Source organism: Brachyhypopomus gauderio, chromosome 6, assembly GCF_052324685.1.
Source record: "Brachyhypopomus gauderio isolate BG-103 chromosome 6, BGAUD_0.2, whole genome shotgun sequence".
In the NCBI taxonomy this organism is placed as follows: domain Eukaryota; kingdom Metazoa; phylum Chordata; class Actinopteri; order Gymnotiformes; family Hypopomidae; genus Brachyhypopomus; species Brachyhypopomus gauderio.
The window spans coordinates 23,160,547-23,187,039 of NC_135216.1; the positions used below are offsets into that span (position 1 = coordinate 23,160,547).

At 47.0% G+C, this 26,493-nt stretch overlaps 4 protein-coding genes across 7 annotated transcripts in view; 3 read left to right on the plus strand and 1 right to left on the minus strand.

The window, feature by feature from the left end:
• The window catches only part of LOC143517348 (ubiquitin-conjugating enzyme E2 E2-like), a 30,974-nt gene extending 27,383 nt beyond the window's left edge, over nucleotides 1-3,591 (plus strand). For both annotated transcript variants that reach the window (XM_077009756.1, XM_077009755.1), the window contains exons 5-6: nucleotides 335-482; nucleotides 2,784-3,591. In XM_077009756.1, the coding sequence (XP_076865871.1) occupies nucleotides 335-482; nucleotides 2,784-2,881 (246 nt within the window). In that variant the 3' untranslated portion in view covers nucleotides 2,882-3,591. The remainder of the gene's footprint in view (nucleotides 1-334; nucleotides 483-2,783) is intronic.
• A 1,032-nt stretch (nucleotides 3,592-4,623) lies between these two features.
• On the plus strand, nucleotides 4,624-15,537 carry LOC143517350 (ubiquitin-conjugating enzyme E2 E1). Of its 3 annotated transcripts, XM_077009757.1 has the most exons (7): nucleotides 4,624-4,781; nucleotides 5,681-5,927; nucleotides 6,751-6,917; nucleotides 7,217-7,267; nucleotides 13,140-13,272; nucleotides 14,214-14,361; nucleotides 14,990-15,537. In XM_077009757.1, exons 1-7 carry the CDS (start codon nucleotides 4,639-4,641, stop codon nucleotides 15,085-15,087), a joined length of 987 nt encoding a protein of 328 aa, XP_076865872.1. In that variant the 5' UTR covers nucleotides 4,624-4,638; the 3' UTR covers nucleotides 15,088-15,537. The 3 variants fall into 3 exon arrangements, with proteins under 3 accessions (XP_076865872.1, XP_076865874.1, XP_076865873.1); XM_077009759.1 differs by lacking the exon at nucleotides 4,624-4,781 and having other exon boundaries at nucleotides 5,907-5,959; XM_077009758.1 differs by lacking the exons at nucleotides 4,624-4,781; nucleotides 5,681-5,927 and adding an exon at nucleotides 5,981-6,128.
• Nucleotides 15,538-15,781: 244 nt separating this feature from the next.
• nkiras1 (NFKB inhibitor interacting Ras-like 1) lies at nucleotides 15,782-19,629 on the minus strand. Its single transcript, XM_077009761.1, has 4 exons — nucleotides 19,309-19,629; nucleotides 18,876-18,992; nucleotides 16,991-17,232; nucleotides 15,782-16,701 (listed from the first exon to the last, which is right to left on the minus strand). The coding sequence occupies exons 2-4, from the start codon at nucleotides 18,967-18,969 to the stop codon at nucleotides 16,462-16,464; spliced, it is 576 nt and encodes a 191-aa protein (XP_076865876.1). The 5' UTR covers nucleotides 18,970-18,992; nucleotides 19,309-19,629; the 3' UTR covers nucleotides 15,782-16,461.
• Nucleotides 19,630-20,330: 701 nt separating this feature from the next.
• On the plus strand, nucleotides 20,331-22,165 carry rpl15 (ribosomal protein L15). Its single transcript, XM_077009760.1, has 3 exons — nucleotides 20,331-20,538; nucleotides 21,044-21,180; nucleotides 21,807-22,165. The coding sequence occupies exons 1-3, from the start codon at nucleotides 20,367-20,369 to the stop codon at nucleotides 22,110-22,112; spliced, it is 615 nt and encodes a 204-aa protein (XP_076865875.1). The 5' UTR covers nucleotides 20,331-20,366; the 3' UTR covers nucleotides 22,113-22,165.
• Nucleotides 22,166-26,493: the final 4,328 nt, after the last annotated feature.

Sequence of the window (26,493 nt, forward strand, 5' to 3'; positions counted from 1 at the left end):
GCCAGCTCCATGCTGGATCTGCTTTAGCACGTGAGCTAGTGGATCACTCTGAGAGAGTAACGTGTGGCCCAGTGTCTTCTCTCAAGAGTAACGTGTGGCCCGGTGTCTTCTCTCGAGGGTAACGTGTGGCCCGGTGTCTTCTCTCGAGAGTAACGTGTGGCCCGGTGTCTTCTCTCGAGAGTAACGTGTGGCCCGGTGTCTTCTCTCGAGAGTAACGTGTGGCCCGGTGTCTTCTCTCGAGAGTAGCGTGTGGCCCGGTGTCTTCTCTCGAGAGTAACGTGTGGCCCGGTGTCTTCTCTCGAGAGTAACGTGTGGCCCGGTGTCTTCTCTCAAGGTGACCTTCCGTACGAGGATCTACCACTGCAACATCAACAGTCAGGGTGTGATCTGCCTGGACATCCTGAAGGACAACTGGAGTCCCGCCCTCACCATCTCCAAGGTGCTGCTGTCAATCTGCTCCCTCCTCACAGACTGCAACCCTGGTAAGACACGCCCCCTCGCCCCGCCCCCCAGTGGCTGCTACCTTTATCGCGGTGTGTGCAAGGCATCGCCGTGCTGCGTTCGCGCTGCTTGTGTAATGCACCCGAGGAAAGGTCGGACTGACATTCCTAATGTGATAAAGCCCTCATGATGGTAAGTCTTTGTAATTATTCAAAAGAAAAAAAAGAAAGAAAGATTTGAACGTACAAAGTGACCGCGCCAGAACCGCGACGCTGGGGCGACGGACACGTAGTCCTCGTTAAGGGCTGCCCGATAGGGAGGACAAACCGTCTGGAACACCGAGCCCGCGGCTTGGTTCGGCCCAAATCCCTGATTGTGACGTTAATCTGTATTATGACTCCAGACAGTCTGTTCATCTGATTTGGAATGTAAATTCCCCAGTACATGTCCAGAATTTGGTTAGCCCATGAGTACACGTTGCAAGCCTGGTGTGCCAATAGTTCTGACAAAGACCGGGGCATGGGAACGCGAGCTTATTGATTCTGATGAGTGTTATGTAATTTTTAACTAGAAGCATAATTCGTGTATCGCTGCCAGCAGTGTGGTTTGTATTGGGTACGGGTGTGTTTCTCCATTCTTAATTCAGTGCAGACTGCGCACATATTGGCCCTCACACTGGTCACAATGTGCCTGTAGTCCTCCTCTGTCACTGTGGTTTTACCGACGTGGAACGCTCCACGTAATCCCAGCCGCAAGCCGAGTGGCCACCAGCGTGTCATTAGAGGTCAGGCTCAGGAACCCAAGGGAATTCGAGCCTGCGATCAATATCTGACCCTACCCATAATCACAGAGAGCACCTTTAACTGGCAGCAAAAAGCACAGATTAGCGCAATTACAAGTAGTAAAGGCGACACGCTTGAAGAGAACCAGGACACGAGCTGTGTGTGTGTGTGTGTGTGTGTGTGTGTGTGTGTGTGTGTGTGTGTGTGTGTGTGTGTGTGTGTGTGTGTGTGTGTGTGTGTGTGTGTGGTTTAGTTTTTTGGGGGATTTATTAAGAATAGCAGCTAGTGCCAGTCTATGTAAATAAAGCTAAATTAAACGGCTTCCCCTCTGGCATGACTAACACAGAGGTGAGTGAGAATGAGGGGGTTGGGGGGGTGGTGAGGGGGTTGTGTGGGGGGGGGGGGGGGTGTGCGGGGGTTGGGGGGGTGGTGATTGAGGGTGGTGAGGGGGTTGTGGGGGGGGGGGGGGGGGTGTGTGTGCGGGGGTTGGGGGGGAGCCTCTTTGGAATGGCCTGCATGGCTGTGAGCGCACGGCAACAGTCCAGAGCCACGTGAGTGATGATTGGCTCTCAGCTGAGGCTGCAGGCGGTGGCGTTGCAGTGTGTTGTGATCCTGCCCAAGTGATATTGCAGCAGTTGTTTCTGGCCATAAAGGGAAACCACGCCCCCCCCCAAGGTGCTATAAAGCAGGAGATTAGCATTAAATGAACCCACATGCACATGCAGAGAGTATTTGCATTAACCTCTGCTTTTGCAGCACTGCAGTTTTGTAACTAAAGTTTCTGCATGCGCACACACACACACACGTACACAGGGCATAGGGTCTCACGTGCACATGCATTCACAGGGCATAGGCTCTCACTGCAAGTTTGACCGAATGCCCCCCCAGTTCCTCTGAAGGTGCTGCTCACGCAGGAGAGATCAATGAGATGATGCTCATTAAAGGGGGCGGACTGAGATGCAGTGACAGTTAATTAACCCTCACAGGTCCTTGGTTCTCTGTTCACACACTCACACGGCCACGCACACACACAAAAACACAAACATGTACACACATGCAGCCGCACGGTCTTCTCCAAGCTCTACAGTGGACTGGGAGACCCTTCCTCTGATCTGAGATCAGCTCAGGTTCTGCATCCCAGGTGCTTAGTGGTATGGCTGTGGCTGCCAGCAGCTGATCTCAAAGCTGTGTGTGAAGAGGCTCTCTCTCAGCATGGGGCTTGTTTACCCAGCCTCTTCCAGACAGCTATGGCGACCCCCTAGTTCCCCCCACGAGCTCCCAGACAAAGGAGCCATGGCGGGCCGTGCGAGGCTTGACCTTGGCCCCTCTTAACCCGCTGACAGAGCTGAGGGGAAGATTTAAAACAAAAAAAAATCCATTCAGCTGGTCTTTTCAATCGCTAAGGACAGTCTGGAAAACTGCCTTTAAAGATGCATCCTTAAAATAACCATTAATAATAAACCATTACTGATGACAATGATGATGACAGTAATAATAGCATTTTTCACACACACAAGGTTGCTTGACGCTGAGGCCTAACTTCTCTCTTCTCTTCTCCAGCGGACCCACTGGTGGGGAGCATCGCCACCCAGTACCTGACCAACAGGGCGGAGCACGACAGGATAGCCAAACAGTGGACCAAGCGCTACGCCACATAGGCCCGCCCCCTCCCGTGAAGCCCCTCCCCACTCCCTTTGAAGCACACCCGGCCCTCCCCCGGTCCGCCCTGCCCTAACAACGGACTCTCCTTCGTTTCTTGTTGACTTGAAAGCTTTTTTTGTTTGTTTGTTTGTTTGTTTTTATATACAGTATATGTATGCTAAGAACAGATGGGGATTGTACTTTTTCCAGTGTGCTGAAAGTTGGCATGGTTGTCGAAAGCTTTATTATTAATATTATTATTTGTAATGTTATTACTGTTCCGCTGTTGACCTGCATTACTGACGAGCGCCCCCAGAGGGGGGTGGGGACAACGGCACCTCCTTCCCAGTGGCTTTTGGGGATTGTAGTATATTTTGTTTCATTGACTCTGCGGTGGTGCGGAAGACACTCGAGACGAAGACCAGGCAACATTCGCTCTGACTCTTTCTTCCATGAAGCGGACTCTTTCATTCTTTCTTTCTTTCGTCTCCCCTCTCCCCCCCCTGCTCCCCTCTCCCTCCATCAAGCTGTCTATGTGGAACACTATGGTGCTGTCCTGTCGGTCTCGAGGTGTCCCGCACCAGTCCGGTCGGTTATTGGGCCTGTGGCTCGACGAGCACCGCCCAGTGGCTGTTTGTTGTTCAAATGCACATTGTGAGGGGAAAAAAAAAAACTCAATCGATACTCTGTTAAGTAACCGAGTGAATAAATGACGTGTTGGGCTGAAGTGTGGTTTGGCTGCTGGGTGTCTGTGGGGTTGTTTTGTTGACTTCTCATGAATTTTTTTTTGTATGTTTTGTTTTCCTTTTTCACAATCACAAGCTTGTCATTTCACTTTTCATTTTCTGTTAGCAACTCTTTGACTTCCTTTAGGAAATGCACAGCCTTACCACACAACTAACCATACTCGCAATCTAGTGAAAGGCCCTTACTGTGAGAGCGTTTGTGGCTTGCTAATATTTTCCATGCGCCTTTGCATGTGCGAGTATAATAACTGTTCAGAAAGGTAAACTCCAGTGGCCACAGTTACTATGCGTATGGCAGTTTCTCACAGCTGATCCTGGATAAAGAACGAGGAGAAAACCTTCACAAATGGAGCAGCTCCAAGCTTCTCGCTGACATTTGATGTATAGCTATGCAATCACCTCATCTGTAGCCCGTGATGTAGCTGGACTGATGGATGAAGAGATGTATTCAGATGCACTGCAGCTTCTCGGACGGTTTGTAAAGGGCTTTGATTGCTGGCTCACTGCCTCAGGTATAAAAAGAGCTCTGTTGAGGGGGGGGGGGGGGGGGGGTGGCAGGCATTATCAAAGGACTCTCGTCACTGAGAGTACGCACTGTGTGCCCTTGGAAATGAATAGTGAGATTTATTTACTCAAACGGAGAATTACGAATCAATAAAGCCAATCGGGGGTTTCCCCCCATTGATGACACAGAGGCATTGGTGGGGGCGGGGACTTGGAAAAGGGGGAGGGGCAGTGGGGGAGCTCCTGCCTCTCATATGTGGGTATGCCTACTCTGTATGCCTCAGGGCTTCTAATAGTTATTAAAAGTCAGAAACTGCTGTACTCGGGTGGTAGCATGCAGGCAGTAGTGAGCGGTTATTCTGGAAAAGTTTCTGTCCATAAATGACGGAGTGACTGAGTGAATTGTCTCCGTTTTTCACAGTGATCTTCGATTAAGTTGCTGTAGTACTACATCCAAACTTGATCTTAGTCCCAGATGCGATTGTTGTTCTGAAGGCCTGTTTTAACCTCCTTAATAGGTGGTTATGTCTATTAGCCCGTCACAAATGCTGCAGATTTACACCTTGCCCAGGTGTTTTGTCCAACCAGATGGCCTTTCATGTGAACGCTGCATCTCCTCATCTGCAACCATCTTGCCTGCCCAACTACATTTGCCATACAGCTACAGGTAATGCAAGCAGACAGACAGGAAGTGGATTGGGTCACCCCTCCTTTCACAGATTGTGTGTGTGTGTGTGTGTGTTTAAGTGAAAAGCCCTTAAAATCAATTCTGTTACAAATGCAAAGAGCTTTGATGGTCTGGGTGGGTATGTGTAGGGGGGGTTGGAGTGCCTTTAGACTGGTGGTAGTTATGTGGGTAAGTGGAGCAGTTTCAAGGTTTAAGCCTGCAGGGCAGAACAACCTTCGCTCTCCGACTCACCCCCAGTCTCACAGAACAGACGGGGGGAGCGCCCCTTAGTTTAACACATGGGCAAGTTTCTCAGCCAATCGTCTGGACTGATGCTCTTGACAAAGTTCGTTTGTAGAGTACTTTTAGTTCATGTGCGTTAGTGTGTTGCAGTATATTGCATACAAAACGCTATTGCGGTATTCAGCCACTCACCTGAAAGCCATACATGAGGAAGAACCACTTGAATTTAGATTGGTATGTCTCATTCCTGGACTTCTATATGTCCTGGGGTCAGGTTGTCATGGAATAATAACCTGTTATTTGCAGGTGGGCTCTGTCAAACACCAGCTAACAAAACATTGTTCAATTTAAATACATTTGACTCGCAGGAATACATGTAACTGAGCGCCGTTATGTACAAACCATCACAGGCTAATCAAAAGGAAATCTATACAACCCATGTCCTGTAACCATACTAACAGTCATTCGCATGAAAAGTGTTATAAAAAGGAAAATCAACAAGACGGGGCACCTGTTCTAGACCAGATCAGTTACACCTCATGACCGTGGTAGATGTTGTTCATGAAGTAATTCCATGAAAACGTCGAACGAGAAAGAAGGACGACAACACAACCCAGAAGTGTTATTCGTGTGTCACATGCGGACACTGTGGCCAGGGCTCGTCTGCGGTACCGAGAGTGGAGGCGCTCCGGGTCTGACACGATCAGCCAGTGTGCGGGGACGACTCCATTGGGCCGGGTCGGTACAGCTGGGGACGACTCCATTGGGCCGGGTCGGTACAGCTGGGGACGACTCCATTGGGCCGGACCGCTACAGCTGGTGTTGCACCAGCACTTCCGCTCCGCGAGAGGCGAGACACACGCGTCCAGGCGACGGAAGAGGCTCACGGAGACACAAAGAAAGGTAGCAAAAGAGTAACGCTTCAACGTTTTCGGGTGTGTGTGTATGTTTGTGTGTGTGTGTTTGTGTGTGTGGTATTTAAACGGGGCCAAACGTCGCCTCGCGTCCCGTCGACCGAAAACGTTGAGCCATAGAGGGGAAATGAGAGTGTGTGTGTGTGTTGGGCTCGGCGGGGATCAGCTGCGTGTGTGAGGATTATTCGCGGTAAATAAATACAGTGGTGAGAAATAACGGCCCGGTTCGACGGCTGTGGGTCGTTTTAACGGTGTAGTGTACCGTCGGTTATCAGCGGTGTTGCCCGTTTCATCGCGAAAGTTTCGTGAACTCGAGGCGAGGGGGATTGGGAGGAAAGTGAAGCGATTCCCAAACGAATATGCGACATCGCCCGATCCACGTTCGTTTTGGCTCCAGTGCCGAGCCGCCCGTTAACGGGCAGAACCACCGGTCACCCCGCACGTGTTCCGGTCCACATCCACACCGTTCACGCTTGGCTTTGTCGTAAACACAGCCTGGTTACACCGCACACATCAGGCTGATCTCTCTTTAGGCGACTGGTATGAAATAAGTAAATGATTCGTAGACGGGAGGGAGTTTCGGGATCGAACCGTCCCGTTATTAACGTGCCGTGTCCGTGTGGAGGGGACGGTGGGTTTGTCGGGACCGGTGCGGCGGTGGTGAGTGGAGAGTTAAAGGTCACGCTCGCGCCGGGGGTCGCCGGTCCACTCGCCTACATTGTGTCACATTGTTCTCCCCGCGCGCCCTTTGCATAATTTGTAGCGTTGTGTCGGTCATCTGCTTATCGTCCTTTTGTTTTTCCTCTTTTGAGGTCGGTAGTATGTCGGATGAGGATTCGCGTGCCAGCTCTAGTTCTTCTTCATCGTCCTCTTCCTCCTCCACTCATCAGCCGCCGGAGAAAGACACGCCTAGCAAGAAGAGAGAGAGCAAAGCCAAGATGAGCAATACCTCCAAACTGCTGTCCACCAGCGCCAAGAGGTGAGTGCTGACAGCTGCTGGACCATAGAGAGACCACCGGGTGGTCAGAACTCACCTGGAAATAGGTGATGTTATCCATGAAGATGGACAGAGGTAACGCTGCGTGCTCCTCCTGAGTTTAGGAGAATACGTTCAGTGTTCAGGAGGCCACTTGGGAAAGGGAGCAGTTTCTGTCTAAGCGTTCCTCTGGTCATTTCTACGTGGGTGCACTGCACCGAAGTGGTCAGAGTTTAACTAACCTAAAAACAACGGAACTTGATCAGCGTTGAGTCATTGGTTATTTGTTTGTTTTATTTAAGGATTCAGAAGGAGCTGGCCGATATCACGTTGGATCCTCCACCAAATTGCAGGTAAGTGAAATAATTTAGGCTTTTCAGTCAAAGATTGTCATCTCTGATGTGCTGTACAAGGCCCGTGCTGCTGGAGTATTGGAAATATCAACCACGCTTAGTCTGAATGTAGATAAGTGTAAGACACCACAGCTAGCTCGAAAGAAACTGGCAGACAACACACAACCACACCAACTTATTGCTGACAGAAATGACAAACATGTGCTTGATGTCTAATCTTGCTTATATTAGTGAAATAATCTGTCATGGATTTGGTTTCTATGATTTGATCAGAAAAGCCCCGCGCAGGTTGCGTGTGCTATGTGTGGAGGAGCGACGTAGGGTTTGATTCTCGGCCTGGGCCCGTAACTGGAAGCCAGGACCGTCTTCGCCGCATGGGGTATCGGTTGCTTTTGGTGATTAGGGGAAGAAGCAGACATCGCATCCCTCCGAAATGACTTCCCGTGTTTGTTCCCGCCCTGCGTTAACAATGAGCTCAAAGCGCTATTTAGAAGTGCAGCGTGTTTCCTGTTTTCCCACTGCCTTTCCTAGAGAACCGCATGTGCTTAGGCTGGAGATGCAGGCAGGTTTGGTTTGGAGATGAGCGCAGCGTTCTCCCGTCTCAGCCAGAGAGACCCCCCACCCCCTCTCGGTGTGCTTACTGCACTATTGCACCTGAGTTACCCCAGTTGGGTCTAGCCGGTTAGCTGTGGAGTCGAATTGGGTGGGTTTTCCTGCTAAATGAAGCTCCAGTCTTTGTGCCGCCCAAGGTTGAAGATACAGCCCACATGCACGCTATGTTTAAATGATCCCCGCCTCACCCATAATGAGTGTATTTAAATCCGTAAATAGAAAAAAAATAACAGCGAAAAACACAGCAGTGAGCTATTCCCCTCATAGAAGAGGTCACCTGTGCTAGATAAAGAGCGAAAACATGGGGAGATTTTTTAAATAAAGAAGACAACAGGCTACCCGTCGGCGTGTCCGTGCTAACGGCCGTAACTGAACTGGAGGCCCTCGTCTGAGATAAGCTCCCTCTTCACACTGATGACTTAAACGGCGTGCTCCCCTGGCGTCTAGACCTCGAGGTGGAAACTGATTACACGTTCAGCTGCCGCCTGTCGGACGTCTCGCGCGGTTGGCTCTAAACATTCATCTCTGCCAGCATGTGTGCGTTAGCGAGTGTGTGTGTGTTCAGCCTCTGTGTGCGTGTAGCTTCACTCCAACCAGCAGCTAGACACATGCACGTGGACGTGTGGCGTTCTCCGTTTGGGACCACAGCTTTGCATGCGTTTCATTAGTAACTCCCACAGCTTCTTCATTATTTTCCTCGGGAAGATGTAAACAGGAGGAGTTGATATTGCATGCAGTGGACGCAGGCTCAGTCAGGGTTGCCCTGGCGACAAAGTAAGCCGCCGAGGATTACCAGGTTCAGATCGCCCAAATTCTGGTACAGGCAGCATGCTTGGCCCAGTGGCCCAGTGTGTTGGGAGCTGATGTTTTGTCGTCCATGCACGCTGGACCTGTGGTTTCGATCGCTGTGCGGGCTGCATGTTGCCAGATGCAGCTGAATCCCATGGCGGCTGAACCCAGGGACCTGCTCTTTGATCACATTGCTTCCCGCAGTTGTTAACCCGCCTCACTCGCTCCACGGTAGACGTTTGTTTTGTTTGTTTGTTTGTTTGTTTTGCGAGCGGGGGAACGGGCGCCGGGTCCGCAGGGGCGCCGCACGCTCGATCCCCGCGGGCCGACACCGCCACCCGTCCACCTGCTCCCTCCCTTGAGATCTTTAATTTGACAGATTTGCTGATTCACTGAAGGGGAACCACTCCGTTTGCCCCGTTCTCCTTCAGAGGGAGATTAGATGGAGCTGCGCCCGGGTCACGGCACCGGTCTGATACCAGACGCTTCCAGATCAGATGATGGTCTCCAGCAGAAGCCTAAACGTGCCCCTGCTTCCTTGTCTATTGGCTTTAGTTCCTCCTCCAGTATGTTAATACATGATGGCACGTATCTGAACCTACCTGTGCCCGGGGAGGAATTCCACAGCAGACACACCCCCTCTGAGACAACATTATTTGGCTTCTGCTTGGAGGTCCCTGGTTTATTCTGCTCTGCTTCCCTCCTTGTACATCCCTCCCTCCTCTCTTGTTCATTAACTGTTTGCCTGCTGTTCACCATAGTTGACCCCGCCCATTTGGGGGTGGGGGGGGGGGGGGTTACACATTTTTCCAGTTCTGCCTCATTCTGGGACACTTGTAGTCCTTCCAAAATGCTCCTTTTGTGTGGTTACTGCTCCGGTCCTCCAATTTTTTTTCTCTCTCTGTCCTGTGTTGTTTGATGGTTTGATGTTCTTTTTGAATCTGTTTTTATTTCTGCTTTTGTTTCATCTGTTTTTATTCTCCCTTTCTCTCTCTCTCTCTCTCTCTCTCTCTCTCTCCCTCTCTCTCTCTATGCCCTATGGGTGTCACTCAGCCACACATTCTGGATTCCTCACATTCCTGAGCCGGAGGCTGAGTAATGAACCTAGGGCAGAAATTAAAAACGCAGCATGCTGCTGTAATTACCCGCCGCCCCCAGTACGGTGCGGAGCGTGGCCGAAACAGCGCCCCCAGCCTGCTGTTGCCCCCCGTGCTTTCCTATTGGCTGGCCTCCTCAGGGGGCAGCGGTTTGATGAGCCCCCCGGTAATATGTCCGTGCGAGTGGAGGAGAGGCGGTTGCCAAAGCGACCCTTGAAGAGCTGCTCTCTGTCTCTGGCGAGCCCCTGGGTGTCGTGCACTTTCATGCTGTGACGCACTCCAGCAAGCTAACGTTTGTGGGAGCCGACCGGAGCAACAATGGTAGCGACGGAGCCGTTGGCTGCACTAAACTGGGGCCCCTCCCACCACAAAGGCCCCCACTGCCCACGCCTGCCGCTGCTGGCCAGGGCCCTCCGTAGCCGTACCGTTAGCGTCAACGCATTGAGTTTGCTGTGGAAATTCTTTTATGCCTTCCTTGGGAAATTCAGCAAGATTACATCAGAAATTCAGGTGTGAGGCTGTGAGGCGACAGGGCTAAATCTGAGCCAGCGCGGGCAGGTGACTGACAGCCTCCATGCGGCTGCACTGCTGATGGAGTGGCACCATGCAAAATGGGCAGGAACACGAGAACTCACTGTTCACTCAGCACTTTAATTCTTTAAATGCAATAGTCCACTTGGGGCTTGTGTAACTTGATTCTTAATGCCTTAGTTTAGAGTCCTTCAGCACACTCTTAAAAAAAAAAAAGATGTAACAGTTTTTTTTTTTATATCTTATATGTGTAAAATCATACAAGTGTGTGTTTAAAACTGGAATAAAATATCCCCATCTAACGATTCATGATAAGGACAGTTTAAGAGCAAACTGCATATGAAAATGAGTCTAAAGTGTATGTAGTGTGTGTGTTAGTCATATAATTGAGAATCAGACATGCATATGTGAAACCTAAAGCCTGCTGTAAACACTGATTTGACAGATTATTCTTCTCAAAATTGTTTCGTGATGTTTATCAAATAGTCTTCAGTTCAGTTTCTTCCTCTGGGGAAGTGCGTGCGAGCGCGTGTGCGTGTGTAAAAACAAGCGTGTTATTTAAACAAATGAAAGTGGTGACAGTGTGAGGGGTCCCGCGCCTTTCTAGAATAGTCGCTCATTGTGCTCGTGCGTTTGCGCGCGGCCGTGATGTGTGCGCACTCGACTGACGGGCAGTGTCGTCTGTAGCGCCGTTGTGCTCGTGCCTGGAGCGGTGACATGATGTGCGGGTCCGTGCGGGTTCACGTGCTGACTGAGGCGTTTGTGGTCAAACACACTGGCGCTCAGCTGCACTAATCTAAAAGGCCATTTTGGTCGCGGGCCGTAGGCTACATTTACCACGCGACGGGGGCAGTTGTGACGGGGGCGGTTGTGTTTGTGCAATTATTTGCACTTGTCGGGGCGGAGGACTGTTTATATTTTTACAGCAGAGCGGCGACAGGAGCCAAACGGAACTGGCGGTGTCGCCTCGCTGGTACCGTCACCTGGGGGCCTGATTCGGCCTCCGGTCGTGTGATGTGCTGCTGCTCCGCGGTCGTCGTTCGTCTTGGCGGCCAACGGGCGTTATTAACAGGAGGCGTTATTAACGGGCGTTATTAACAGGAGGCGTTATTAACGGGCGTTATTAACAGGAGGCGTTATTAGCGGGCGTTATTAACAGGAGGCGTTATTAGCGGGCGTTATTAACAGGAGGCGTTATTAACGGGCGTTATTAACAGGAGGCGTTATTAACGGGCGTTATTAACAGGAGGCGTTATTAACGGGCGTTATTAACAGGAAGCGTTATTAACAGGAAGCGTTATTAACAGGAAGCGTTATTAGCGGGCGTTATTAGCCGGCGCGCAGCTCGTGTGGCGAACGGAACCGGCGGAAGAGCCGGAGCGAGTTCTCACGCGCCAGAAACGGGAGGCGCAAGGGAAGCGGCTGAGGCGAAGCGGGCGCTCGGGGCGAAGCGGCACCGAGTTTGTGTCCGCTTCAGAAACACTAAAACGCTCTTTTATCTCCCTCAGTAAACACGCCGAAGTTTGTTTGTTTGTTTGTTTGTGTGGGGAATGTTTTATGGGGCCCGTTATCTTATCCTGTATCACTCGTCCTGTTCTCCTCTGGCATATACCGGAGAATGAGCCCAGGGGTGTCTGGGGGGAGTGTGTGTGTGTGTGTGTGTGTGTGTGTGTGTGTGTGTGTGTGTGTGTGTGTGTTTAAAGCTGATAGTGTTGTACTTTATGGTTAGAACATAAAGATAGCAAACCGCCAGTGGTCATGCAAGAGGATTTTGTGACTTTTTTCCATGGCTCTGATATTAGCCTACATTTTGAAAATGGGAAACTTGTATTATCTTAAAAAAAAAACTATGAAATTTTACGCACTGCTAAAAATACATGGTTAAAAGGGAGTACGAGTGTTGAAATGTGGTTGCTACCTGCTGATGTGTTGTGATAACCAGACGGTGAAGGCTTCTTTCCTTGTAACGTGGTTAAATTCAGGTCTGCATGACTTTTAACGAATGTTGTGCGAATGTTTCTGATTTGTGAGAACGTGCACTTGCGTCTGGTGTGCCCACAGCATAAATTTGGAATTTGTTCAAACTTTGTTTTTGAGTATTGCATTCGTAAGCAGAAATGCTTGATTCAAAGCGCAGACTCCAAAATCCAAGTATATAAATAGTACACTTCTGGAATATAGATTAACTTACAAATATGTTGTACAACACTAGTGGAATGTAATGGTGTAAAGTCGTGAGTTTTGGTTTTTCCATGCAGTGTTCTTTGTTAAGCTTTGAATACAGTATTTGAGGGTTATTATTACACATGTATTATTACTGTAGTCATATAATGATGGAAATGAGTGATCATATTACAAAATCATTTTAGTATTGTAGGAGCAGGTGGCATCATCCATGTTTTCTTTATGGTGTAAACTGCTTTTGGCATGTTTTTGAGCTACATTTTGTACACTGTGCTACTTTTTGTTGCTATTTTCCCCATTGATCGATATTTTGAGCTTCTTACCATTTTGGAAGTTGGGCAGTACCTAATATGAATTATTTTACCAAATAATTTTCTACTGGCGACCTGTCCATGGTGTACCCGGTCCATGGTGTACCCTGTTCATGGTGTACCCTGATAATGCTGGGATTGGCTCCAGCCCCCCTGTGACCCCGACTAGCGGAATTATGCTGTCCAGATAATGAATGAATTTTCATGAATGAAATGTTATGTTATTATTAGATGTTCCCAATAAGAGTCATTCGCTCAGTTCACAAGAAAGACCAGCTAATGCTAGTCGGTCCAGTGGCCGTTTGCTTGATGCTAACATTCTGCCAATTCTAATTTTGCTCTCTTCAGCGCTGGCCCGAAAGGAGACAACATCTACGAGTGGAGGTCGACCATCCTGGGTCCTCCGGGCTCCGTGTACGAGGGGGGGGTGTTCTTCCTCGACATCACCTTCACCCCTGATTACCCCTTCAAACCTCCTAAGGTGAGTAGTTCAAGCCAGCGTCTCATTGTCTGTGTGGTTCGCTCCAGGGCCTCTGGCTGTGTGTGGGCATCACGTTGGGTCATGTGTTCCAGCTGCTGCATTATTTACAGAATACACAACTATTTTTTCTTGGCTGCATCCTACGTGATTGCAGGAAAACACTCTTAAATGATAGTCTTTACAAACCAAAGCAGCCCGACGCATCTATGCTTGTGGAAGTGATGCTCCGGTGACGGTGGATCAGCAAAAATGTCTATGACGAGGAAGGAAGGTTGGTGCTGTCAGGGATGGATGACCCAGTCTTCTTTCAACACTCTGTAGTGTATGGACCTCCATAATCGACAGTGGTAGTCTGTAGTGTTGTGTCTGAGAGCCAGTGAAAGGAATAGGAGGTGAGGAAGCGGAGGGCGTGTAACCTGGTAAATGTTATCAGTAGGCCGCTTGTCGTTAATGACCTTGTGGCAGACATCCACAGCTACTTACTGGAAGAAAAGTGAGCACATCATGTCCAGTAAATGGAATTGAGAGCCTTAAACTCCGCCCTCTCTCTGGTCCTCTGGAGTGCTACGCTCCATTCATGGGTCTTCAGCTGGGGGGGTGGGGGTGTCTTCCCTTCTTTAAAATGCTTGCATTCACCCCTCGGTCCACAGTCCCTTAAACACACTCCCTTAACTGGAGTCCTTGTGTGTTCTCACACAAACACTTTGCTCATCATATCAAACATTGTCTTTTGAGTTTGCCCATCAGACCGACACGAACTGCACTGGAATTTGTGCCTTCTGAGAGGAAAGTTTAAGGTGCGGTGTCTTCTCTCGAGAGTAACGTGTGGCCCGGTGTCTTCTCTCGAGAGTAACGTGTGGCCCGGTGTCTTCTCTCGAGAGTAACGTGTGGCCCGGTGTCTTCTCTCGAGAGTAACGTGTGGCCCGGTGTCTTCTCTCAAGGTGACCTTCCGTACGAGGATCTACCACTGCAACATCAACAGTCAGGGTGTGATCTGCCTGGACATCCTGAAGGACAACTGGAGTCCCGCCCTCACCATCTCCAAGGTGCTGCTGTCAATCTGCTCCCTCCTCACAGACTGCAACCCTGGTAAGACACGCCCCCCTCTCTTCCAGTTGGAAGTTGCTGTAATAAATAGTTGAGGCCATAATGGAAAGAATCCTTTGCATGCAACAAGTTGGCCCGGCCTGCTTCTGTTGTGAAGAGACGAGAGGTCCCCGACACGGATACCGAAATACACCTTCTTAATTATACGCTTAAATAATGTATTCACGACAGGAGGTATATTTATGCGGAAGTGATTAGGGATGAAGAATCGTGCAAATATGTGGTCTGGGGACGAAGCCCCAGTGTTGCCAGCGATGGCTGTGTGCTGGTGCTCGGCCTGGGAGACCTAGATCAGAGCGGAGGAGGCAGTGCAGGCCTCCTCTGGCAGTCGCAGGTGTGGGCATGCATGCAGCTGTTTGATGCTCATGTATGAGACTGCAGACACTTTATGTGTGTTTACATTAAGGCGATGGCTGCGTTTAGCTACATTTGATCTGCACGTGAAATTTTTTGACTTAATGTAGGCACTTTACCTGTTGAGTATCTAAGGCAGTATTTTATTAAAAAGCCTGGTAACATGAACAACAGGAATTCTTCCATACACGAATGCCGTTTTCTGTGACGTACACCAACACGCTAATAATTTGAGCTGTTTCTCCCTGTCCTGAAGCTGATCCTCTGGTGGGGAGCATCGCCACTCAGTACACAACCAACAGGCCAGAGCACGACAGGATAGCCAAACAGTGGACCAAGCGCTATGCCACATAATTTCCTCACAGCAGTGGGAGCGGGCTGCTGGCGGGTCAACTCTGGGAACCAGGGGGGGGACGGGCGGGGACGGGTGGAGATGGGTGGAGAGGGTGGGAGTGGGAGAAGGATGTATATGAAGAGGAGGAAGCAGGTGCAGTCATGGGACAGAGCGGGGTGGAGTTTTATGGTGGAGTTTAAAGTCTTATTTCCTGATATTGTCATTGTGTGACTTTTGTTTTCTCTGACCCATGTAGAATGATTTGGCAATAATGGATTTTAATGTGTCTTCCTTTTCTTGTTTTCTTTGTTTTTTGTTCTACACTTGTAAATTGGTTTCAGTTAGTGCTTCAAAAGGACGTTCATTATCAATCCTGATTGCTTGTAAAATGAAATCACAGCATGACCTCTGGTACCATGTTTGATTGTAATGCATTTTCTCCCTCTGCTATTAAAGTTACATTGGATGTATGCTGTCGTTTGTCAGCAGTGATTGTTTTCAACTTTGCGCCCAAATCAGCCGCCACAAACCCATTGAAGACGAGAAGCACTTGTGTTCATTCTCTGGTTGAGTAATAGGTTTGTGATAGTTTCACCCACAGGCATCCTGTATTAGCCTGCTGTAATAAATATCAAAAAGAAAGCTCTTCATTCACATAAATGTGGATATTAATACAGTATTATTAGAGCAATGAAAATGCTGTGTTTATAGAGCAGCTGCAAAAAGAGACGTCTTGGCAGTCCAAAGGTATCACATTTTATTAAGCTACTTTTTTCTTAACATATGTACGAAACATGCTTTGCTTGAAACTAGAGGGTTCACATTTCAAAATGCATAACAGATATAGTTGTGCAATTACAGGCTATTTTAGTCATGGTGTGTTCCATAAAGTGACAACAATAAATAAAAATAAATATCTCTAGTTGTACACAATTTTGGCATTCACACAAACTTCTGCTCTCCCACACACTGCTTCAAAAACTGTTTACCACAGACAGCAAGAGCTATTGTATAATGACAAAAAATACTTTTCTGCCTATTGCTATAAGATTACTAGTAACTAGTAGTACAGTACTGGGTTTCAATGGGACTAAAATACAGAGCTAAGATCAGTTAAACCTTGTTAAAGGTCCAGTATGTTCCATTCTGGTATTGAGAGATCTCACGATGCTACATGAATGAAACTTCCACACACTATTCTGTTAAAGCACTTTTGGCAGATTGAAGGGTCGAGCACCATAGATTATGAGTACTGCTGTCTTAAACCTAAGACCTTCAGTGCTGTGGAAGCCCAAATCATTTGAACGCTTTATATTATGACTGCGATAAATGTGGGCCAACCTCAGTGGCCCTCCTCTGACCCCAGTGGCCCTCCTCTGACCCCAGGCCCGGGGTCACATGTCGGAGGGTGCTCCTTTGCTCTTACGTCCAGGCAGGGGGAAGGCCGACTTGCTCTGGGGCTGCGTGAGGCGGCTGGTGATGGTGGTGAAGGGCTCGATGAGGGAGGTGCGCTCCGCCACCGTCACCTCCCACAGCTTCACCTTCTCGCCGCGAGCCCACTGCTGCGCCGCCTCCTGCTCCACCTGACGGCGCTCCCGCAGGTCGGCCTTGTTGCCCAGCACGACCACCGCCACCTAGACGCAGGGACGGGACGAGAGTCTCACAGTCTAGCCATACGTTTGGGGGGGGGGGGGGGGGGGTATGGTATCTTGAGGGGCTGATTGTTGATATTTGAATCTGACAAGTATTACACTTAACTCTCATAAGAGTCTCATAAATATTACTGGCAGTGGCCTTAGTACGAGTTAAATGCATACAGAGGAAGGTACATGATACATTCAGCCTGATACCTCCACCGTCTTTGCCAACCTATGGAAACGGGTAATGTTTGGATCTTTTCACCGTAGTCTTGCATTATCATACCTCTTTTTTGTCCCTGGATTTGTCTATTTCCTTCTTCAGCAAATCGACTTTCTTAAAGGACTCCAGACTGTCGATGCTGTAGACTAGCACAAAGCCATCGGCCACAGAGAAGTAATGTTTAGGAAGATCCTGGCCCTCACGGAGCCCCCTTGTGTCATATAAGCGTAACTGCTCCTTTACTCCACGGTCCGTCTCAACGGAGGCGACATAAATGTCTTCCTGAGTTTCGTTTGACTCTGCACCTAAAAAAAAGAAACAATGCAGGTTAATTAGATATTTATTTCAGTCTCTTTCTTTCAGTGTAGATTTAAATTAAATTAATGAAGACCAAGATACTGGATGTACTACATAAAAGTAACAGATAAAATTAGGATGTGTGGAGGTGTGAACACATTCTAAATTTAAAAGCAATTATAACAGTCCTTTTACATTTCTGGAATGGACTCTTCACCCAACTCCATACTCTATAAACTATAGCTATAAACCACATTAGCTGAAATATCTGTATTTCCAAATATGATTTTAGGCTTTACACTACATTAATGACATTGAGCATACTTTGCTTTGAGTGTGCCTGCAAAGAATTAATGTCATTTTAATACAGTTATGCTGTTGGGAAACCCCATTCAATCATTTCGTTGAGTAAACTTCAGTGGCTTTCAGTCTCAGTCTTGGAAAGTCCTGGTCTATGTCTGACAGATCCTACTACATCGTGTATACTGCATTCTGGTCCCCATAGTAGTATGCAGTATAGTATCCATTATGCAACAAATTCAAACCACACTATGGGGCCACACAAACATATGAAGGTTCCACTTGTGAATGGATTTCCTGCCACTGTTGCATAGCAGGATGCACCATGAAAATAGCTCTGGTCATGTACTGGAATATTTGGCCAGAGTAGTACGTCATTCGGGCATCTTTCGCATATTGAGTACTGATATGGGCCCAGTCAGTAGCGTGGCATGTAGCGGACTATCCAGAATACTGCCCAAATGCTGCATAATTCCATGTACCTGCTGTAACACCTGATGCAGCTGATCAGTTCATTAAAAACCTTCCATATGCTGAAACAGGCATGTTGGGGTCATATATATATAAATATGCAGAGCAGGAGATCCAGAGATGAAGGGCATAAAATGGCACTATATTGGCAGGCATCAGTAAACTCTACTGCACTTTGGCATATAGTCAAATATAGTTCATTCTGAAATGAATGAAATGTTCCATATTTTGTCAATTGTGATTTTTTCACTGCAATCGAAATTTGTCCTCCGCATTTACCCATCTGTGCAATTAGAACACACACACAAACACTCACACTAGTGATTAGGGGCTGTGGATCACACATGACCAGAGCGGTGGGCAGCCCTAGCCCGGCGCCCAGGGAGCAGTTGGGGTTAGGTGCCTTGCTCAAGGGCACCTCAGTCATGGCCTCAGGCCTGGGAATCAAACCCACAACCAAGACCAGTTCCCTACCACAGGACCATGACTACCCCTATATTCTGTATTTATGAATCGGCCACAACAAATCTGAAAATGGGAACAACATCAAAAACAGTAACAAAAGAATATGTGCATCCCCTGTATATTGCACAACAATTGTTTGATGTCACTTTTTGGCATAATTTTATTACATGTGATTGTAGAAAGTGAAGTGAATGTAAAATAATAAAGTAACACTAGCATGAGATATTTTTACTTCCACCTACAGTGACAAAAAGGCACTTTAGTCACTTCGCCAAGGCTGTTTGAATAGTTTGGTTTATTGAAAGCCTTCGTGTGTAACACTACTTACAGTAGTATGTTAGTTAAATAGCCCAGGAAAGGAACACGCCATCAATGTTTCATATAAATTGTAGGACGAGGAAGGACAGTAACTAACCGATAGTGTGGTTGCCGTAGAGTAGCTGCTCCAGGATGGCGGTTTTCCCCACAGAGGCCAGGCCACACACCACGACCTTACAGCCCTTACCCATGTCCGTGTGCCCCTGGAAACACCCTACAGGGGATAAATCACCATAGTGTGTGACATGAAGTGATGTACAATCAACCCCATCTAAAGTGGCCTAGTAGCAGGACACTGTAACCTGCTTGTATGGACCACAAAGCTCACGTTAAACGGCCAAGATCAAATAAACAGAGTGCATTTAAATCTGTTTCCTCATTCATAGTTCACTTCAGCCAGCCAGCTAAAAGAACTTACTGCGGATGTATAGATAGCCTTGCATACATGTTCTTTTATCAAGCAGCTAGCTTCACAGCTACAATGCCAATGTTTTATTAATCTGTTATAACATGATAAAGAGCAAACATACCTTCTCTCACAACTGCAAGAACAGTGGATGGTTATGTGCGCAATTATATATACGGTTACGTAACGTTAATGGTTCAAATCGAAAGTGATTCTAGCTAATGCTAATGCTAACGCTAACCAGCTGCTTTATATTATTGTGTCAATAGTTTCAATTAGCTAGTTGTCTGGCTAGCTGGCTAGGAATCCGAGTGTCTCTTACTTGATGCATAAGAAAATATACAAAATACAGCAAAAAAAAAGATTTTTATTAAAATTTCGCTTTCAAATTCTACAGCATTACCCCAATAACCATATTTCGCTTGCAGTCATTTAATAAGTCAAAGACACTCAAACACAAGATAAATACTTCACTTCCCAGTGTGCATTTCACCGGAAATTTCGTCAAAGGTTTTCATAAAGCATTCTGGGTACTTTTCTCTCTCTTTCCGGTTAGTACGCCATCAAGTAAGCGAGACGTTTCCATTTTTCTGAAATTTAAATCCATTAAAAATCTCTTTCCAGATAATGTCATCCAAATGACCTATTTCTTATGTTTGTAGCGAGACACCATGTGAACCATATCGTGTCGCAATTTTCTTGCTAAAGGAGCTATTTCTATGTTATTTCGATAATAGATGCAAGCTATGACCAGTAGCGACGTCGGTATTGCCAGTTCTTGCCGATGTTTCTTCATTTTAGGCGGAGCTGCTTCACACACATTAATATATAATATTACCGTTGTACAAGCTATTTGTAGTTCAATGTACCAAGTTTAACCGTTATGTTAATCGGGTCTGTCGTTGAGCGAGCTAGCTTAGTTTGCTAGCTACATGTTGCAGGCATACTCGCATGGCGAATATATTTAGTGGCAGTTGACTAGTGTGAGCTGTCTACACACGTAAACATACAGTGTGTGTTGTGTGTGAAGGTTATTTACCTCCATAATGATCACTGTAACCAGCTAGTGTGTTACTAGTCCATTTACATGGCCAGTATGAACCCAACTGTATTGACTCTCCGCACCCCTACAGTGTGATAACACCTGCCCTGTTTCCTCCCCGTGTATCCAGCTAAGGCATCATGGGTGCGTACAAGTACATGCAGGAGCTGTGGAGGAAGAAGCAGTCGGACGTGATGCGGTTCCTGCTGCGTGTCCGGTGCTGGCAGTACCGCCAGCTCTCATCCCTCCATCGCGCTCCAAGACCCACCAGACCCGACAAGGCCCGCAGACTAGGGTACAAGGCCAAGCAGGGTGAGTCTGCAGTGGTTGTTGAGATCTGGTGTATATTGTACTTGAGTTTTTATAATCTGTTTCGGGAGGACTCGGCATGGCAGCATTTTTGCATATTGAGCAAATGAAATGTGACCTGCAGCAGTGTACAAACATGACTGTCTTGGCCCTTTAGTGCCATGGTACTAAAGCGCCAACATGTTGAGTCCTAACATTTTGTGGAGCAACACTCAAGACACTTGGTAAATAATCTCACAGTATAGATGGTAATAAGTCATGTTTTATAAGATTTGTTCATTTTGCAAGGATGGAGCGAAGATGTAAAATGTAGATGTGGAGTTCCCTCATCTTCCCTGTCTGACACCACCCTACCTGTCTGACACCACCCTACCTGTCTGACACCACCCTACCTGTCTGACACCACCCTACCTGTCTGGTCTTCCAGTGGACCAGTTATTAAAGCGCCTTCTTAAAGGGGCCGCAGTGTAACCGTTGCTTCTCTCATGCTCCTTACTCTCACCCTCAGGCTACGTAATCTACCGCGTGCGTGTGCGTCGCGGTGGCCGCAAGCGCCCCGTGCCCAAAGGTGCCACCTATGGCAAGCCTGTGCACCACGGCGTCAACCAGATCAAGTTCGCCCGCAGCCTTCAGTCTGTCGCTGAGGTACGTCCGCCGTGCCTTTACCGTGCGATCGCTGTGTTTCTACGAACTGGCCATCTGCAGTGGGCTTGTGTAAAGTGTTTTATATTCGTGTTATGGGTGTGACAGCCAAATATTTGTTATTGCATGAGAATGGAGCAGGAAAACTGAGACAATGAGAAGTTGGACTAATATGTTAAATTGAGTTCTATAGTTTTTAATTGCACGTTGTAATGTGTTGCCCTGCCAGAATGTGATGGGCTTAGTGAACTGTTGGTAAAACGCGTCTACTTCCCATCCAGAGATGAGTCACTGCAGATTACTTTTATTTTTACTAGAACTTCAAATAAGTGTTAACAGTTTTAGGCTTCTGTTCGGACAACTTGTTAAAGTCCCATATACATGTGAACCATAAGTGGCGTGTAATGCCCAAAGTAAAAAGTATATATTGAAGCTACAAAATACATGTCATCTGTCTTTAGGCTGTTCAGACCAGAGTTGCCTAGAATTGTCAGTGCCTGTGCAGGATCAGTTAATGAATATGATCCGCTAACACCAGTGCCTACTGAGCTCCCTTTTTTTTTTTTAAGTTTCGCTTTAGTGACATTTAAGTCATGTATCTTCCCCACTGCCGTCTGCCCTCCCACCAGGAACGTGCCGGACGTCACTGCGGAGGCCTCCGGGTGCTCAGCTCCTACTGGGTGGGCGAGGACTCCACGTACAAGTTCTTCGAGGTGATCCTCATCGACACTTTCCACAAGGCCATCAGACGCAACCCCGACACCCAGTGGATCACGAAGGCCGTGCACAAGCACAGGGAGATGCGCGGCCTCACGTCCGCCGGCAAGAAGAGCCGTGGCCTGGGCAAGGGCCACAAGTTCCACCACACCATCGGGGGCTCGCGCCGTGCGGCCTGGAGACGCCGCAACACCCTGCAGCTGCACCGTTACCGCTAAAGGGGGCGCTGCACACCTGTACATTCATCAGAATAAAGTACCTTTTTATGGTCCCTGTTGCTGCCTGCTGTGATTTCTTTTGTGCAGCTTGGTGAATGCTCAGGTTGTTGATTTATAACAGGGGTGCTCATTACGTCGATCGCGAAGGAAGTGTCGGTCGATCGCGAAGGAATGTGCGTAGATCGCGTCACATAAAATAGTAGTAGATGAATCGCACATCTGCACTGACGGTTGTATTTTGATTGACATTCACGGTAGCCAATCTGCAATCCACTCAACAAATTATGTTCGCAAGAAGCATTTGATCTGATAGTCCTCTTACCCTAGATGGTTTTTCAGTAACACCTAAATATCGCAGAAAGCTTAGGTGTCACTATTGATTCGGATCTTTGATTTGACACACATGCAATGTCACTAATGCTGCCTTTTTCCATTTATCTAATGATCGCCAAGCCGAGACATTTACTTTCATTAGCTGATGCATGCTTTTGTCTCGTCAAGATTGGACTGCTGTAATGGTCTTCTAATTAGATGTTTCAAACAGTCCCTAAAGAAACTCCAACTTTTACAGAATGCTGCAGCTAGAGTCATAACTAGGGCTAGAAAATTGTATCATATTATTCCTGCTCTCTTGGCAATACACTGGCTTCCAGTTAAATATCAAATTGATTTAAAAATACATATATTGACCTATAAGGTGTTAAATGGTCTTGCTCCACAATATCCGAGTGAACTCATAGCAAACTATCCCATCTCACCTGTGTGCCCAAAATGCTGGATTTCTACAGCCAGTGGCAGAGCTTTCTCCTTTAAAGTCCCTCAGTTATGGAATAGCCTTCCAGCTCCAATCCGAGAGTCTGACATAAGTCTAAATATAAAGATTGGGTCTAAGTTTCACATATTGAATCAAGTCAGTTTATATACTACATGTGAAGGTGTGGAGCTCGGAGGGGGCCCAGTCATTGAGTCTTCTGGTAATCTGAGATGTTGGTGCGGTCATCCATGCTGTCATGTGATCACTAGTTGTGACAATGGCTGAATCTGAAATGCCGTACTTAAAGCAGTAGGCACTAGATGCAGTACGTTCTGCTCAAACGTTGAAGCAGTGCAGTATTTCAGTAGGCGAATGGGATGTTTTCGTAAACTCTGACATACCTGTTATGGTGTACTGAATAGGAAGTACTGCATTTCGGATTCAGCCAATAACTCTAGATGACTCTAGTTGTGACAATGACTTGGGTGGAAAGCAATGGCTCAGTGAGCCCTCATGACTGTGGTCACCTCCAGGCCCCTCCCTTTAGTTATGTTGCTATAGATAAGTCTGCCAGAGCCTCATGCTAATCACTGGCGCGTGAGCTATGTATGTCTGTTTAAATCTATGGTTGTCTAAATTGATGTTCACATACTCACCCTGTATTTTATATCTCGGTTGTATGCTTCTACCAAAGATAATTCCGTACAAGCACCTACAGTCATGGCCAAAAGTTTTGAGAATGACACAAATATTATATTTTCACATGATCTGCTGCCCTCTGGTTTTTATGTGTGTTTGTCAGATGTTTTTATCACATACAGAGATATAATTGCAGTGATATGAGTAACAAAAGCTTTTATTGACAGTTAGAATGAGTTAATGCAGCAAGTCAATATTTGCAGTGTTGACCCTTCTTCAGGACCTCTGCAATTCTCCGTGGCATGCTCTCAATCAACTTCTGGACCAAATCCTGACTGATAAGCAGTCCATTCTTGCACAATCAATGCTTGCATTTTGTCAGAATGTGTTGTCAGAAAATTTTTGTTTGTCCACACATCTCTTGATGATTGACCACAAGTTCTCAATGGGATTAAGATCTGGGGAGTTTCCAGGCCATGGACCCAAAATCTCCATGTTTTGTTCCCTGCTGGAAAAGGCATTGATGATCACCAAACTGCTCTTGGATGGTTGGGAGAAGGACATTCAGGTCTCGGAGGACATTCTGGTACCATTCTATATTCATGGCTGTGTTTTTAGGCAAGATTGTGAGAGAGCCGATTCCCTTGGCTGAGAAGCAACCCTACACATGAATGGTTTCAGGATGCTTTACAGTTGGCATGAGGCAAGACTGGTGGTAGCGCTCACCTCGTCCTCCCCGAACAAGCTGTTTTCCAAACAGTCCCAAACAAATGTCCCAAACAATCCGAAAGGGGATTCATCAGAGAAAATGACTTTACTCCAGTCCTTGGCAGTCTACTCCCTGTACCTTTTGCAGAATATCAGTCTGTCCCTGATGTTTTTTCTGGAGAGAAGTGGCTTCTTTGCTGCCCTCCTTGAGACCAGGCCTTGCTCCAAGAGTCTCCGCCTCACAGTGCGTGCAGATGAACTCACACCTGCCTGCTGCCATTCCTGAGCAAGCTCTGCACTGCTGGTAGCCCGATCCCGCAGCTGAAACACTTTTATGAGAGACGGTCCTGGTGCTTGCTGGTCTTTCTTGGGCACCCTGGAGCTTTTTTTGGCAACAATGGAACCTCTCTCCTTGAAGTTCTTGATGCAATAGATTGTTGACTGAGGTGCAATCTTTCTAGCTGCGATACTCTTCCCTGTTAGGCCATTTCTGTGCAGTGTGATGATGATGATGATGATTGCACGTGTTTCTTTAGCGATAACCATGGTTAACAGAAGAGAAACAATGATACCAAGCACCAGCCTCCTTTTAAGGTCTCCAGTGGTGTCAGTCTTACTTAATCATGACAGATTGATCTCCAGCCCTGTCCTCATCAACACCCACACCTGTGTTAATGGAGCAATCACTGAAACTATGTTAGCTGGTCCTTCTAAGGCAGGGCTGCAATGAAGTTGAAATGTGTTTTGGGGGATAAAGTTCATTTTCTAGGCCAATACTGACTTTGCAATTAATTGCTGTTATGCTGATCACTCTTTATAACATTCTGGAGTATATGCAAATTGCCATTATAAAAACTGAAGCAGTAGACTTTGCAAAAATTTATATTTGTATCATTCTCAAAACTTTTGGCCATGACTGTAGAAGTTGGTCTGGCTTGCCAGTGTATGTATCATTGCCACAAAAGTACACACTGATTCTAACTCCTACCTGAAGCTCACCATCTGAATTGAAGGGACTGTGACTACTCGGCCTGGAATTAGAACTATAACTATGGACCTCTGCTAGCAGGTCGCCCAATGGAGGATGAGTTCCCTTTTGAGTCTTGGTCCTCCCGAGGTTTCTTCCTAATCTCTGCCATTTTAGGGATTTTTTTCCTTGTCACTGTCGCCTCTGGCTTTTTTTTTATTTTTTTATTTTTTTATTCAAAAATGTATGTACAGTAATTAATTCAGAAAATATTTACACTTTTTGCACTTTGTGGACAGGTGCCAAGTCTTGCTGGAAAATGAAATTTCCATCTCCCAAAAGCTTGTCGGCAGAGGCAAGCATGAAGTGCTCTAAAATTTCCTGGTAGACGGCTGCACTCACTTTGGTCTTGATACAACACAGTAGACCTACAGCATATGACACGGCTGCCCAAACCATCACTGACTGTGGAAACTTCACACTAGACCTCAAGCAGTTTGGATTGTGTGTCTCTCCACTCTTCCTCCAGACTCTGGGACCTTGATATCCAAATGAAATGCAAAATTTACTTTCATCTGAAAACAACACCTTAAACTTCATGCTACCCTCTGCCAACAAGCTTGTTGGAGATGGAAATGTCATTGTCCTCACTGCCAAAATTACCAATACCAGGTTTAATATCCACAGTATCGCTGTGCTTGGTTAGCCAGCAAACTCGTAAACCCCATAGAGAATCTATGTAAAGAGGAAGATGACAGACACCAGACCCAACAATGCAGATGAGCTGAAGGCTGCTATCAAAGCAACCTGGGCTTACATAACACCTCAGCAGTGCCACAGGCTGATTGGCCCCGTGCCACGCCGCATTAATGCAGTAATTCGTGTATAAGTACTCAGTGCCTTTACTGTACACACTTTTCTGAATTATTATTTTTAGTTAGTCTTATATAATATTCTAATTTTTTTTGATAATGATTTTGGGTTTTCATTGGCTGTAAGCCATAATCATCAACAGTAACAAAAATAAAAACTTGAAATAGACCATTCTGCTTGTCAGTACCTACTGTGGGTCTAATACCCATCTATGCAACTTTTGAGTGTTAGGTCTTGGTGGAGTACACCTTGAAACAATTCTTCACAGCAGAAGAGTTCATAAATTACAGAATGTGTTTCCGTTTTGAGAAGTCCATGCCCACACATGCCTGAACCTTAGACTCAGGAACCATGCACAACTGTCAAATACAAAGATTTGAAGAATTATTTGTTAATAGAATGTGTTTGCTTGATTAATTCATTACAGTGAATGTCATGAT